This window comes from Emydura macquarii, unplaced genomic scaffold (assembly GCF_026122565.2).
Source record: "Emydura macquarii macquarii isolate MOO-44397 ecotype Brisbane River unplaced genomic scaffold, CSIRO-AGI_Emac_v2 contig_2897, whole genome shotgun sequence".
In the NCBI taxonomy this organism is placed as follows: Eukaryota; Metazoa; Chordata; order Testudines; family Chelidae; genus Emydura; species Emydura macquarii.
In genome coordinates, this window is record NW_027133034.1 from 56,976,937 (window position 1) to 56,994,029 (window position 17,093).

The following is a 17,093-nucleotide window of genomic DNA, read 5'->3' on the forward strand; positions in this document are numbered from 1 at the left end:
TACCTATTGTGGTCATTGCCTCTGAAGCACCTGGCATTGGCCACTGTCAGAAAACAGGATACTGGGCTAGATGGGCCATTGGCCTGACCCAGTGTGGCCGTTCTTATGTTCTCAGGGAGAAGTCTGAATGTTTAGAGGAGTTGAAGAGAAAATCTGCTGAGGTGAGTTGTGACCTAGTTTGACTACTACTGATATGATATGATGAGGAACACTTTTCAAGCCGTATTACACCCTTAAGAAGTAGAAGATGGAGTTGTCATTGTCATCTCTCTTTTTGGACTCTGGAAAGCATAGATGCTCTCTCCCTTTAAGCTGCAAAGCTTAATGTGATTGGGGCAAAACCAGGATTGGAGAGAATTAATAGCTTTGTTTTAGTGTATGCCCAAATATGATCTAGTCCGGGTGAAATGGAAATACATTTTGATTACAGTAAAAACTGTTGATGTTCTCTGGACCAGTTTTATGATCATCACATGTTGTAATTCAGGGCCCAATTATTGAATGTTTTTATAAGGCACTGACTGCTATCTCATGCTGCATATGCAGACTGCTGTCTTTGAGCTACTGTGCATGCGTATGTTTTCTGCTGCCTGTGATAGTAACAAACCTCATCTTCATTGCTTGAAAAAAATTCTTTTTTTATTACCTGGGGGTAACTAACCTGCCTGAGCCATCTTGCAGTAAAGACACAGTGAAGACCAGGCACTTTACTTTGTGGTAAAACTAAAGTTGTTGAGGTCAAACCCTGGAGGGTATATAGAGCTGGTTATCTTGAGCATACCTTTTTTTAGTGGAGAAGATGAGGCTTACTCTTGCCTGTGTGTGCCACAGAAGGGTCAAGATTAAAAAGATAGTGTCATGCTAGCAACCTTTGTTGGATCAGGCAGGGAAGATTTGGCTCCAATCCCACGTTACTTGATGCGACCTTCAGGTTCCCATTTCTACTACTCCTGATGATTGCTAGGCTTTTCCTGTGCACCCAATTTATCTCACCACTTGTCCTAGCATCCCTGTTTGGGAATGTGCACCATTCTGGCCTGGCCTGGTACCTCTTGCCCAAACTTCTTTTTATTCAAGGTCAGAAGTTGATTTGCCTATTTTACCACTACTCTCAGTGGTCGTCTCTAATGACAGCCTAGCTCCAAAGTCACCTTTTAAATAACCATTGCCTTATTAAAAAAATCTAGAGAGAAATCAAAACTGCGCATTATGAAATCTAAGGTCTACCTAAAAGCCTTGCTAGATTTAAGCAAAAAAATAATTTTGTGTTCTTGGTGCTCTAGAACTGTTGCACTGCTGACAGGTGTTCTCTCTCTCCTCCCCCACCCCGCTCATTGTTAGCACTTCAGATTTGAGCTGGGATTCTCTTTGTTAGTGAACCTGTCCCTGACCTATTCATAGACCATCTTGATGGTGAGTCTTCATTGCAATCCAACTTCCACTTAAACCCATTTCTGCCATGTAAGTTCAATTCACAAACTTGGATTCATTGCTATCATTATATGCAATTCACTGTGTTCTAGCTTATCCCATAATAAATGACAGCTAGCAGCCTTGGCAGACAATGATTTCCTTTCGCTCAACCTGGTAATGCTAAAGAGAAGTCCCTTGAATCTGGGTACATGGTTATGATGTCCTGATCAAATTGATTTGTTTGCTGACCTTGTTTGAATTGTTAGGCAAAACACAACTCTGTTTCAGTTCCAAAGTTATGCTTTGTTAGTTCCAATTCTTTATTTGCTATGACTTCTTAGGCTCAGCCTGTTACCATTTCTCAACATTTGGGTCAACCTTAGTTGCTCAGCCACTGAGCACCTCACCCATCTGCTACTGAACAGTTTCCTCCTTTCTTCTGCTTGGGAGCTGAGCCCACCCTCTGAGCAGTTGGCTGCTCTCCAACTAGCCTTTCCTTCCCTTCTGGAGAGTAGTTGAATTGTCAGGCTGCTGCCCTCCAAATAGCTAAGCAGCTGCTCTGGAGTCACATCCCTGCCTGCTTGCTAGACTAGGAACAAAGTGGACTTTGTAAGAGAAGAGTCTCTGCTTCAATCTCTCCCACGGGGATCCCAGCAACATTGAGTTCTAATAGCGTGTTTTTAATTATGGAAGAGAGGAAAGGACAGAGTTCAGTCCAGTACAGCGGAAGGGACAGGGCAAGGAAAGAGATGCTTCGGCATTGTAATGGACTCTGGAAGAAATGTTTACATCTGCTGCAGATTCATTATGTAGATCAGAGGCTATATATTAAAAGCATTCTTAGCTTGATGTTTCCAGGTTAAAAAAAAAATCCTTGCTCTTGGCTGCAATGTTTAGCAAGCGTATAAAAGACCATTTAAATCTAGAAACAGTATTTCACTGGCACCTAACACATAACTAAAACAGTGTCAACAAGATGAAGATAGAAAATGTGTGCACTTACAATGCAGTTGTCGGGATGAGAGGTGTTTGCACTAGTGCAAAAATAATACCATGTAAATGGCATCCACGTTGGCAGCAGTAGCAGTTTCTAAAGGGCTATGGCTTTTTAAGTTCTCATTTTTTAAAGTAATTGAAATCTTTGTTAATTTAATAAAATGTTGTATGAATTAATGACTATAGTCAGTCAATCTGTATTGCAATAAGGTTTCTTTTTTCCATTGTATCGAGAGTTTATGGATAATGCTATGAATTCAGTATACCATGAGTGACTGACTTTTTTTTTTAAAAGCATTGCTAAATTTAAATGCAGCATGATTTTGCACAACATAATTGTATGTTTGTTTAAAACATCACTTTTATGGTACCCAACGAGTATAGCATTTGGTTGAATAGAAGCACAAATAGTTATTTGCCATATCCCTAACCCAAGTGTCCTTCACTTGCCTATTAATATAGTACTCGTATAGAAAGAAAATGTAGGAGTATTCAGTTAAGGTTTTACTAATATTTTAATTAATGTAAATAGTATGAAAGCTTTAATTTTAGGCTTTTGAAATTCTTCTCCTTTCCCTCTCTTCCTCTCCACTCCCAGAGAGAGAGAGAGTGCACACATTTGTGTTTAACTGGAGTCTTTATCATCTGATTTGGCTTTCTGTAAGAATTTTGTAGTGGGCTCAGTGCTTCAGAAGAGATGGGGTTTGTGTTGGGTGTTACTTGTAGTTTTGTTGGGTACAGCAAGGGTGTTCACACTTCATAATGTGTTTCTGGTAGGAAAATTCTGTTCCCTTGCCTGGGTAGCAGGTGTCAAAAAGGAAGAAGCTATTTGTCTTCCACCTTTGTGGGGAGTAGAGAGAAGATGACTTTCATCCCTTACTACTTTCATGATCCTATCCTTACCACAATGGTCACCTTTATAATAGTATAAAATGCTTTGTAAAACATCATACTTGTTAAAATTTAAAGTAACTGTGCATATAATTGATCTGAAAATATATGCACTTTGCAAGTATGTTGGACATGATAGGAGTATAAGTAAGCAGAATTTAAGCATGATTGTGTGTACAGATGTATGTGCAGGTACTACAGTTGTGAATTAATGCAGCCGTTGGGGCTTTGCGAGAGCAGCTAGATCTGTGGAGGGTGCACATACAGTAATTTGTTGAAGGCAGCAGATGCTTATGCCTGATCTTAGTCAACTTGAGATGGCTGGAGTGTTGCACTGTTGGACATAAATGTTTCCATTGATGGTGTAATAAAATTTTTAAAGGATTAAAAAAAAACCTATATTCTTGATGTACTGTTTTCATTGAAACTGATAGTGAGCCACATAAGTAGGACCTAATTTATCCAAATTGAATGGGGGACGTAAGTAATGTAATAAGAGGAATCTTTAATTGGTTCCATCAGCTGCTAAACATCGTATAGTTTTTTGGTTAGGGCTCGGTCCTGCATTGTCCACGTAAGCAACCCCTATTTACATAAGTGGAGCAATATGCTTAGAGTCACAATGCAGTACACGTGTTCATATAAATGTTAAGAGCCTAATAGAGATCAATGGTAGTGGTAGGATTTACCTAATAATTAGATTAATCTGTACATGCATACAAAAGCAAAACAGTGATATTTGGTGGTGTTCAATGAGATGGATCTTGAGTTTAAAAGGTTTATGTGCTCTGAACTATCTCTGTAGTTCTTCATATGCAAGTTAGTTGCGTGAGAGACTAAATTGACATCAGAGTTCAGTTCAGCACTATAATAGAAAGCTACTTCTGTGAAGTCAGCAGTATGATTAACAGACTTTCCTAGGGATTTGTGAGACAATCCTTTGCTTTGTAGTCTCTTTTTTTTTTTTTTTTTTTTTCCGGGTGAGCATTGGGGAGTCAGTCTAACTATAATTATCATGTTCAGTGGCTCAGTACAGTCCTCACAACAGTTACCCTGATGACGATCTTCCTTGGTTTGTCTAGAAATAACCAGGAAAAATATCTTCACCTTGTCTTTATCAGTTTAATATTATAGATCTCTTTTCTTTGTTGCCAGGGCCAACAACCTTACTGGGTCAGTATTCATGTTACTGAGTCATTCAAGAATAACCTTGCGGGATCTTTAAGGTGCAAGAAATATCTAATGTATAATGTCTTTGGGTATGTCTGCACAGTGAGAGCCATGTGTGGGCTAGCCTGCCCGAGCTATCTTGAATCCAGCTAGCACAGGTAGCAATAGCAGGGAAGACTGCACTGTGCAGTTTTCAGTGCAGGTAGTACAAGCCTGGCATAGATCCTGGGTGCATGTTTGACTTTCTAACCCACTCTGAAGTCCACATGTTGTTGTCTTTGCTGCTATCATTACATGTGCTACCTGGATTCAAGCTAGTTTGGGTAGGCTAGCCCATGCGCAGCTTCTATTGAATAGACATACCCCTACAAGTAGCAGCTATGAATAAATAAAGCACTTACATAATTAAATGTCGGTACATTTATTTTTAGACATTTTTATTAAATGTTATTTATGTAGCACTGTAAATTAACATGACACTTTACATATCGAGATTAAGATAATCCCTGCATCAGAAATGACCAACTAAAATGGACAAGAAAAAGACAAGATATGATATTGGTTAGTGATTCAGGAATGGGTAGATTACGGAGAGATTTGGGGAGGAGGAGAAGAAGGCAGAGGGGGCATTTCTGGCCTTTAAGGAGAAATTTGCAAAGGGAGAGTTCTTGCTAGACAAGAAATTGGAGATCGTTTCAGGCATAGGAAGCAGCATGATAGATACAAAGCTGCAAAGAAGAGTAAACAAGCCGTAAGATGAGAGTTGGGAGGAAGATGCGTTATAAGGACTCTGGGGGAAGGGATATAACAGTTCTGCTTCCTGTGATGAAGTACCTAGCATGTTTCTAGGTGCTCAAAAATCAATATAGGATGTGAGGAAGTAGGAGGAAACTAAGTCAGAGATGTAGACAGAAGTGAGATTTTGTTGGACATTGAAGGAGGGGGAACAGGTATGAGTGGATGCCAATAAAGGATTTAAAGAGTGATTTGAGATGGTCAGAGTGAGGTCACAGAAATTACTTTCAGAAGCAGCATTCAGCATAGACTTGAGGGTTTTATCAACTTTTCTATTTGTATTTCAATTATTTTCTGAAATAAAGGTGCACTCTCATTGGTTGATATAACCATTAAAACATGTTAATTTACAACTAAATAGCCTTTTACACAAGATTTGGTACATCTTTTTGCTACCTAAGAGGGTATATTATAACTATGTACATTTATTTAAGCAATAATGTAGGATAATATTTTCAGATTCTTAATTGTACATTTTTAATATGCTAAAAAATGGTGAATTAATATTGCTTATTTACTAAGCTTTTTGTCAAGCTGTATTAGGATGGTAACTGGAATTTAATTAAACACTAACAGAATATAAACTTTATTTTATTAAACAAAATCCTCTCCTCCTCATTTTTATTCATAGACTGGAAGAGAGACAAGTTTTGCTGCTTTTTTTACTTCCAATCAATTTCTCAACTTTTGAATGAATTAGTCCAAATGAAGAAAATAATCTTTTTGTGCCTTCAGAATAGGCTACTGTTGTCAAAAGCTGGTTTAGCCTTTTAACAAGTTGTGGTCCCAGGTGCTTAGCTAGTGATTTCCATCCGTTCAGGGGTATGACTTTAAAACATCATCAACAAACATGTACTGCTTGAATGGATCATCTCCTGTCCTGAAATTTATTATGACTGATGGGTGATTATTAGATTCCCATGTCATAGCAGCATCTTCTCCAGCAATGAGGCATCTATCCTGGTCCTTTGGATTGAGAATATTGGCAAGAAAATGAGGTGGAGTATGTGCTTGATCCATCTGCTGCTTTACTGCCTGCAATTTAACTTTGTTGTTGGGGAATTCTTCAGTGTCTCTTGAAATCCTTTCCTACTTTCAGCAGCAGCAGTATACCAGAAATCTTCCTGAACTTTATCTATGGAAATAGGTTTCCGTATATTCATTATATCTTCTACATTTCTCTTTAGTCCCATGTTGACTACTTTGGCTGTGATACTTCCATCTATTTTGTAACTATTTTTTTCACAACTTGTCATCCGAATAGGCCAGTTCTTAATAAGTAGCTCAAAACAGTCAACCACTGAATTCCATCATACATCTTGGGTGGAGAATTAGTTTGCATCATCCTGTATCCAGCAACCGGCCAGCCATATCTGCTCTGCTGGCTGGAGTGTAGGCTGGTTGTAATGTTTGTTCTGAACAAGATGAAAGGGGAACTTATTGCGTTCTTTTCATCTATGAAGTCTTGCTGGAATTTGCTGGTCCTGATGACGAATTCATTCATGGCTTTACTGGATGATGAAGAAAGTTGTCCTCGTGTTATTTTATTATTCGGGTAACTTACTATCTGAAGTATGTTTAGTTGCAGCACTGCTGGTGGTACCAGCAGATGGCTCTGAAGCAATAGATGTTGCAGATGGATGTTCATAACCCCTGATGCCTAAACTGGACTCTGAAACAATTTTTTTTTTTTTTTTTTACAAAAAATCAGTCACTCACTGATTATTACTCAGTGCACTGCTTTAAAAAAAAAATGAGATTCCTTCTCTAGCAGCTATTTGTACCACTGTTTAAATTATATAATTTACTCTAAAACCAATTTTATAGGGAATATAACTCCTAAATCATAAGGATTATCTGAATTTATTTAAATTCTTGTCTCTAGCAACATATCAAACAGTTTGGGATTTTTAAAAAAAATATTTTAAATTTGTAAATGTGTAATAAAACTTTACTTTTAAACAGGAAATATTTACCTAGGATATTTGATTATGCTGAGCAAAAATCATGTCCTAAGTCCAGCACTAATAGTAAAATGTAATTGATAAATACTCCCACAACAAACTAACATACTAATTATATGTTGAACACACACATTTTGAAATCCACTCAAAACACAGATTTATGACTGTCTAAGTTATTGATACTAGCCTAGTAAGACATGGTAGGCAGGCTATAAGAATGGCGAAAAAATAAATTTACTAACCAGTTGATCCAGATTGTTCAGACATGTCCACATCATGATGAAAATCATTGCCTTCTGAGGAGTGTTTTTCAAAATGTTTCATTCTGACAACCAGGCCTTGCATCTCTTTGCACCCAGTATACAGCCCCTGGGTCCCCCACATGATCAAGCCCTTAATCTAGTACATGATTGTGACGGTGTCCCTCAGGGTGCAGCCTGGAAACTGTGGGACTATGGTGCCCCCTTAACACTCTAGCTTGGGCTGTCTCTCTCAATGCCTTGCTAGTGACAAGCAGCAAGCCCCTCCAGGCACTATCCTCACCTAGTTCAACAGCACGAGAAGCCCCACACCCGGATAGATTGCACAAATATTTACATGAATTGCCTCTCACCCTGTGATGCTGTGAGCAAGTACACAGACATCCACAGGCACACCCAGAATCACCCCGTTGAGTTGCATGAAGGCTTTCCCCAGCCACTCATGAACCAACAATAGAGAGGTACCAGCCAATCCCCCCCCAGATCTCCAGCAGTGCACCCTAGAACTGTTCTGTTTTGTACTGGTCAGAAGCCAGGCCACTGTAAATTCATTATTCAGTTCGCCACTTCATCAAAGGAAAGTGGCCATGCACCAGTCTTTGTAACTTGAGCAAATTTCCCAATCACTTCAACCAAAACACTGTTTTAGGCAGAATATAAAACAGATCTATTAACTACAGAAAGAGTGATTTTAAGTGATAGGCATCAAATATCAGAGTTGGTTACTTGTGAAACAAAAGTAAAATCACTAAGTTCTTATAAATTAAACAGGATTTGAATCAAGCAGTGTTTCACCCTGATAGTACAAACAGGTCACAGATCTTCAATACACAGGCTGGAATGCTTCTCCCGCCTGGGACTCCCTTTCCAGTTCAAAGTCCTTTGTTCTCCAGACGTGTATCCAGGTGTTGAGTTGGGGGGAGGGGGAGTGAAGCCAAGTGATAATGTCACTTCCTCTCTCTTGTAGCTTCTTCCAGCTTGCTGGAAAAGATCTCTGGCTAGGACACGGGGCACTGCACCCATTTATCAAGCAGTGTTCCATTGTGTACGTGTTCTCTTTGTGAAATCTTCATTGTAAACAGTTTCTGATAGTGGATTCTTTCCTTGCTGGGTGATGGTGAGCCATTGATGCTGTCTGGCTACCCATTGTTACACCTGAAAGGTTGGTTGTGGATGTTTCCCATCTCTCATCACATTTTAGTAACAGGTAGCACATACAATCCAACAGGATATTATTGTTTAACAGATCAAAGCTTTTAAAATGATACCTCACAAGGCATATTTTGTACAAAACACACAATAATTGTAGGATAATGGTGAATATGGGGTTCCAGGGTGCTTTGAAGCAGAGTGCTGCAATGATCTATTGTACTATATTTAGAAAACTTGACCTCTGATGTTAAATTTTTTCCCCCCTAATTCTTTCTTTATATAGAAAAGCAGTCTTTAATTCAATGTGTGTATTAGAAGCTTATGGATTTAGCATATTTATTTATTTTATTTAAATGTTTTGAGAGAATAAATTTAGGCCTTAACATATTTTGTAATAAATTCAGATTTCATTTTAAACAGGTTTTTTTTTTTAAAGGAAATACTTTTTTATAATTTAAATAACACCATGAAAAAATTCCAGTGAAATAAAATCTGATGTCCTGTTCTCTCCCTGCCCCCCACCAAATCATTTATTTTTATCCACCCTGGTTTGGATGGACATTTGCCTTTCTCTAGCTGTGTAGAAATCTGTCTCTATTCTAATACTTTTAATTAATATAGTTTATGCATGTGAATGATCCTTCTGCCTCATTCTGACAGGGTAAGTAGTGTGTTTTAATGGTGCTAATCCCACGACACAGTCCTGCAGTAAAAACAGTAATTAAATCAGCATTGGCATACTGTACTTTACATACTAGTTATAAATGCACATCTAAATGAAGTGTGGGGATATACTAGCTCCTCTCCTGCCCTGCCTTCCATATATTTGCCAGCTGGAAAATGAAGATTCTCCCTAATAAAAATGTGAGTAATTTTGCAACTCTGCTCTCATAGCATCATTGTGTTTGGATTTTAAATAAAGATGGTGATGAGTTTGAATTAGATCAGCTGCTCCTTATTCTCTGACCTGTAATGGTGAACCACCACATGGCTTTTTGAACCGTAGAGCCTTGTGGCACTATAACACTTTCTTTGGTATATGAAGATTAACAAATAATATGGTTGTACTAACTCAGTAGATTATAAATTGCATCAAGTAGAGTATAATGCAGTCATTTTATGCTCACTAATCTATTTAATGTTCAGTGTACTGCTAACTTTCCCTATAACATTCTTTTCAGGGCTGCTTTAGAAAATATTCTACCAAAAATACTCTCCATTGATCTTTGCCTGCATAGATTAAAAAAAATTAATGTTTTGGGTTTTTTGCAGAAGAAGTCATAAAGTCCACTTATCCCACTGAAAATGGCCTTTAGCAATCTGACCTCAAAAGCTGCACTGCTTTATGATGAATGTATTAAACATGCTGGTAAGTCATTAAATCCGAATGTCCACTAACTTCAAGGCTTTTCTATATATATGGAGTCGTGTTAACCATAATTTGGTATTGCAAACTTAAAATAGCATTGTCTTCCTCTAATTACACCTACGTTGTCAAGCTTGAGAGGTGGAACTTTTGCAATTATAAAAATGTATTTGCTGAAGAGTTAAAACTTCAGACACTACATATACAGAGAATGGCTCTTCTAAAACAGCTCTACTATCATCAGAATTGCATTTACATTTTGCAATTTGTACTGAGACAGTCTAAAACTTTAATTATATTTGATTATAAATGGAGTTCCATTTTATTAGTTAACTGAATTAAAGTATTTTGCTGAAAAGTGATGTATTTTGCTCTCCCTGATACTGAAGTAGCAAGTGAAAGGAAGTGTAAACCTTGATGATTTATCGCTATATCTTGCAAATTCCTGTAAGTGATTCACAGTATCAAGTTCCTGTTTTAAAAGGGAGTATTTATACTCAAAGTTCAGGTAATAAATATATAAATCATTCAGTGGTTTAACGCGAATATTTTATAGTGTTGCATATCTGCTTAGTGCCTGTTCAAAACTTGCACATGTTGGGTATCCTGGCTTTTCATAATTCTATAGCTATGGAATTAGATCCAGACAATGGAAAATACCATTTGGCTGTAGAGCATGTGTTGCCTTGAACTGGACAAGTACAGTGAAATCTGAACAGAAATTCATGTAAACAGGTGTGGCTCAGAGATGCTGTACCACTAGGACTGGGACAGATGAGTCCAGACTAGTACCATAGCTGAAAACTTTTTCCCTGTCATCAGTGGGAATTGGACACAGCCAGTGCCAGGGGGCAAGTTGAAAGTGAATGGAGATGCTAGCCCAGAGGATGGCTTGATGAATCTCCAGAAGCAGATGACCAAGATGAGAACGAGGAGTTAAGGACAACGTAGGCAGAGCAGCTGTAAGACTATAGACGATCTGGAGCCAGGGATGTCAGAGAGTGACTGCTGCTTCAGCCTAAAAATGCACCCATGAAGGTGAAAATGCAGAGATTGCACTAGGAGAACCTAATAGTCTGGTAAACTAGCAGGGAAGCTTCTCATCTAATGCTCTGACTTCTAGCCTGCCCCTGCAGTGTTAAGATGGTGGACTTGTGAAGGATTTTGGATGACTTACAGAAGATTTCTAAATCTCTTTTGCGTAGTAAGGTTTTAAGAATGTATATAGTTTGCAAGGTTCTGACTGAATGCACTGAAATTTAAAACTGCTTTATTTGGAAATAATACAAATAAAAATATTTGAATTAAAACTTGAGCCCTCTGAGTGGTGGTGTGGGTCCCAGAAGGAAATGACAGAGACAGGGTCTCCATGCTAGTGTTGTATGCTGCCTGTCTTAGGTTTTTGTTCTGCTGCCCATCACTGTAATAGGGGCACAGTAAGGAGTTAATTGATCCTGGGGGAAGTTTAAGGTGCTAGTTTTGACTTATAAAAACTCTACATAGTTGGATTTTGGACAGATTACCTAAAAAGCCACTTCTCTCCTTGTGCAACATCATAACAGTTAGGATCAGATGAGTGCTCAAGATAACAGCCCCTTGATTAAAATTGAATGGATCTGATGGTAGGACACTCTTGCTGTGAAATATCCTTCACTTTCTAGAACTTGAGTCGCTCACCCCTTAGCCTGCCAGAGCTTGGATATGGTGTCTTGCAACATGCTATGATAACATTTGTTCTCCCAGGCATAGGCAGAAGGATTATTGGGAAGGAACTGATGGAGTGGGTGAAAGGGAGTAGCTTCTTGTGAGGGTGTGGTAGTCCACTTACAGCTGATTACTTGTCTAGTTTTTGTTTGTTTATAGTGCCTAGATTACTTGACTAATGCTTTGTAAATGTGAACGAATAAATTAGAGAATTGAGCAGTGTTTTTTTTAAAGTATTACAAGTTGAATGTCTGGATTTGTGACTTTACCCCGGTAATACGACAAGCCACAAAAGCAGCAGAATGCTAATACAAAAGCCACACTGGCATTATTTAAAACACTTAACAAAACCCACAGAAGGTTACTGGTAAAAGCAGAGGTTGAAAGCAAACTGACCAGGTCACTACTCTTCCTAGTGAGGAAGAAATGGGCAAGTCTTCTGGAAACCAGATCCCCAGGATGAACTAGAATTAAAAAGGAAGATGTCACTTTCAAAAGCTTGAATGTAGCTCCTACCAATGTCAACTATTAATGAGGGAAATGGGACTTGTGTGGAGCAACTCTAGCCATAACATTTAATATCTTTGTAAGCTACCTGGGGAGGAATTCACAGCATTTTCTCCATATGGATGATTTTAATGTGAATTCTCCCTGTTTACCCTGCAGACTTAACTCTGGACCCAGAAATCCCTATACAAAACCAGACATTTCATTGTGAGAGGGATGAGGACAACTTTCAGGAATTGCAGGATTTAACAGGCACTAAGATATGGGAAATCCTGCTGACAGCTTTTTTCTGTCAAAACTTGGACTCCATTTGACAGCATCCATTAACTGGGCTTTTCATCCTAAAGGCAACCAGCAAACCACTTTGAAAGTCACTCCATAGTCAGATTAATTGGAAGCTCTGCAGTCTCCCACTAACCAAACCTTTGCTGGGAAGACTCAATCACCCCAGAATGTCTTAAAAGAAAAGTTATAAATGCCATAGGTGCAGAGGACATAACTCTCAGTACCAGATGAGTTCAAGGGGTAACTTGAGTGAAACAAACTCCATAGACCCAGCAATGGGGGATGAACTCTGCTTATGATCTATGGATGAATAAATCTTCAAAATATTCCTGTTAATAGAGTTCTATTGGTTTTTATCTTGGCAAGGGAGGATTATGTGAAAGATGTCTCTATCTGGGTATATAGCTTTAGAATTCCACATGCGGTTGTAGGCAACATTTGCTTAGCCAGCATGCCCAGAATTTTCTTCAAGGTGTGGACTGAGAATTGCCTGACAATGCATATGAGATTGGAAGTGGGGAATTAGGCAATAGCTTGTCAAGACTATCTGAACTGGAGTATGGTACAAAGCAGCCAATTATACCTGTGAGGATGATGTGGCATGCAGTATGTCAGTCACCTTTAGATTACAAAGGCGAGCATGTATGTAAACTTCAACTGTAAGCTTTGTGCCTGGTTAGTGGTGTAATATAGAATTAGTGTAGCTGAGAATATATATAACCCAATTTTTATTTAATGTTTTTCTGTATGTTGCCAATAAAATGTCCTTTTTTTAATCTGAGTTGACAGCGAAGACTTAAACTGACTCTAAATCAGTGCCAGGTGATGCATGGAAAGACACTGACCTCTGATCTTCAGAGACTGAGTGTGTGGTCAAGGCAGTGGCTTTAATCGCTTACCTTGACTGGTATACTAAGAAATCTGGCAAAGACCAAAATTGGTTTACAAAGAGGATAACAACCTTGGAGGTACTAAATTTTCTTAAAGCAAGTTATAAAAACTTATTAGCTTCAGGTTAATAAATTATTCTAAAATCTGACCAGTGAAAGCAGAAACTACATGGTGACCAATTTAAGAAAAGAATATCCTTGTTATTAAGTTAATGTGGATGTAAAAAGCATCATGAAAGACTTATGGTTTGTTTGTTTTTTTTCTCTTAGATCCAAGAGTAGAAGGCTTCCTTCTCATGTCTTCACCTGTGCCACAAACTATTATCATTGGAGCCTATATTTATTTTGTCACTTCTTTGGGACCAAAACTCATGGAAAACAGAAAACCTTTTGAACTCAGGCAAATAATGGTATTTTATAATTTTGGTGTAGTAGCCCTTTCAGTGTATATGACTTATGAAGTAAGTATTTCTCTATAATTACTTGTTTAACTTTCATTTCCAATCCTTGTTACATTTCTATCTTTTTTGTGTCTAACTATATCTGTAGTCTGTTCTAAGAATGTCAAGTGTTTTTCTTGAGGTTCTCCCTAATCTGTTTATGCTAAATGTCGCAATTATGGTATCCAAAATATTACATAAAACTAGCTGAGCTAGCTGAAGAAAAAAGTTACACACAATCATGAGGGTGATTGTTTATTTTATATTAGAAATACCATAAAAGAGAACTTGAAAAATCTAAATACTTTCCAGGTTTTAGTTTTTTAACTTCCTTGGGCTCAGAAGGTTGAACTAGACCAGCAGGTGTCATGCTTTGTTTATAGTCTTTTACTTTTTAGCTGCCATGTGGTAGAATATGTTGAGATTTTCAACACTGCACAAGGAATGTTTAAGTGCAAGATCCTTTTCAATTAATTTTTGGTTTTCAAATTGCACAACCATGCTTTCCTGATATAATTTATCTTTTATTTACAGAATTTAGTTTAGGTTTTTAGAATAATTAATAAAAAAAAACTTCCTGAAGTGTTCTGGGAAGCTATTTTTTTCCTCTAACCTGTAGCTCAAGAAAAAGCTAGGCTTTTTAGGAGAAAAAGAACATTATTTTTTATGTGACAGTGATCCAGTGATGCTTCTGTGGGATGCATTGGTTTTAATGACAGAGAAAATAAAATTCTATATGTTCATGGTGCGCACCTACAAATAGTCATTTAGAGTTCACTCTTAAACTGGCATTTGTGTGTGTAAAAAGTCTACATTGACACTTTTGCAATAAACAATGTGGCTGCTTGGCAATACTACAAGCTGCCTGATAGTTTTCTACAACTGGCCAGATGAAACAAACTATTGTGGTAGCTATTTTCATCTTTGGCAATCTAGTTAGGAAATTTTTCAGATACTGCTGCCAAATTGGCTGTTAACCCAGTTCACGTAACCGTCAAAATGGATTAGACTGAGCTTTTTGCATTTAAAAAGAAACCGATATATTGGCTAATAATTGTGCCAAATACCATAAATGCCAAAAAGGATTAAAAGCATGCTTTTCTTTTGCACTTCCTGCTTTGACAGATTAGTTAGTGTCATGCTGTTTTTATGTGTAGTTAAAAAATAAACACTTGCCTCTTTCACTTCTGACACTAACATGGTATTTGATTTGCTCAACGTTACGCCTTTATTTAAAATGTCACAAAAGAATGCATAGATACTGTATACCGGATTGAATTTCAGCCATCCTCTGACTTCCAACCAAAACCTAATTCTTTTCCTCGTTTGCTATCTTAAGCCATTTTGTGGATGTGTTGGTATTACATTCACTTACAATGTTTGAAATCCTGTTGGTTTCAGCATCTGATTTGTTAAATGGGTAATCCTTTACTTGTCGTATTCAAGTGATGTTTTATTGAAACTACAACTCTTTACTTACCAGGGAAAATGTGGTTTCCTATTATACATTCATGGATAATTCTGATTAACTGACAACTATTCATTCAACACAAGTGGGGTTTTTATAGTATTGGCTGCGTGTGGAGGGGAGGAAGAAGCGAATAAAGTGTAATATCTACAGTGCCACTCTTGGCTGAGTTTTAATATAGTAATAGAGGAAGGATTTGATGTGACACCTGTTGCAATCAATTGATATTGTACATCTGCATGTGATCTCAAGACAGCGTCCCATATCTTCTGACCATTATAGTCTAATTTGCATCACAAAGTTGAATATTTTTTTTACAAGAACTTGAGATATTTACGGTACCCTCCCCTCACCCCCGCACACACACACAAAAAAAGTCTGTGCTAATTCTTTAGCCTCAACCCCCTGCAGTTGGCTACAGACCACCAAACTCATAAAACAAGTTGCTGAAACAGTTGTGTATAAACTGAAGGTCCGTTGGGTGTTGTAAATGGAGAAGGAAAAAAACCCAAGGCAGAACTTTTCTTTTTTGATGTGCCTTCTCTGGTCTTTTTTCGTCCTCTTTTATGGACTTGTTGCAAATAGATCTATGAAGCTATGTGCAGTTGAACCTGGCATGTGAACTGGCCAAAATAATTGAGTGGAATGGGGGGATCTGACAAATGTACAAATGGCAGTTCCAGTTCTATGTGGACTTAGTAACTTCCAGTGAAACCAAAAAGCTATTGGATGTTAATTCTTATTACTAGGATTTCCTTATCATGGTGTGATATCTTTTTATTAAACTGTTGACCAGTCACAACTGTGTGCTGAACAGGCTAAATTGCAATTCAGAGATTTAACTAGCTGAATTTTCTTGTCCTGAGTGTATTTCCATTTGTAGAAAATCTATGAAGAACTGAGTTATTTAACTTCTAAATAATAGAAGTGTGGTTCTATGCTAGTATTTGACTCTTTAAGATGATCTTTTAATGCCCACATTCAATACCAACACTTTTTTTTTTTTTTTTTTTTTTGGGGGGGGGGGGGGTTATTTATTTCAATCACCTGTTTCCATTAGTGAGAAGTGAGACACTGATCTAATGTCTATTCTGGGGAGCAACTATTTCTTCTCTTGTGGCACTGAGGCTTAGGTACACTGACATGGGTATAGTTGAGGTTCTCATCCATATTGCCAAGTTATGGGATTCAAATATCTCTCCAGTGCAACAGTGTTGCTAACCTACATTGAGGTAAATAATTCTGGCAAGCTGACTGAATCCACAAGCCTTTTTAGTGATTACATGATTATTTAGGTTTAACTGAAATTAATTAAATTTCTCAAGTGATAAACTAAATCTTTGCTCTCCCCCTTTTCCTTGGCACAGTTTCTTATGTCTGGTTGGGCCACAGGTTATTCATTCCAATGTGACCTTGTTGACTACTCCAGGTCACCTACAGCTCTGAGAGTAAGTAACCAAATCAAGCTAATTTTTGTTATATTAACTTTATTTTTTGGAATGCTTTTAAGCATTGGAGTAGAATTGCTAAATGAAAATGCCTTGATGCATAATGAAGAGCATGTGAGTAACCATAAAGGGTGGTGGCGGCAATGTGTGCTGGTAGGGTGGATTGATTTTAAATCAGTGATTTAAATCATCCACTGAAAGCTTTGATTTAAATCTTCAATATTAATCACTTTTTCCATTTGTACTTCAGTTATCTTCTAAAGAGAGGTTTTTCCCATTGGTTGATATTAACCCTTAAAACATACTGACTTACAAATAAATAGAGCCTTTTCACTAGGTTTGGT

The 17,093-nt window shown here is 37.7% G+C and overlaps 1 protein-coding gene across 8 annotated transcripts in view; it reads left to right on the forward strand.

Moving 5' to 3' along the window:
- Window positions 1-17,093, forward strand: part of ELOVL7 (ELOVL fatty acid elongase 7) — a 49,890-nt gene that overhangs the window by 21,715 nt on the left and 11,082 nt on the right. For all 8 annotated transcript variants that reach the window (XM_067568926.1, XM_067568931.1, XM_067568930.1 and 5 more), the window contains exons 3-5: window positions 9,914-10,010; window positions 13,664-13,854; window positions 16,669-16,749. In XM_067568926.1, coding sequence (XP_067425027.1) covers window positions 9,947-10,010; window positions 13,664-13,854; window positions 16,669-16,749 — 336 coding nt within the window. In that variant the 5' untranslated portion in view covers window positions 9,914-9,946. The remainder of the gene's footprint in view (window positions 1-9,913; window positions 10,011-13,663; window positions 13,855-16,668; window positions 16,750-17,093) is intronic.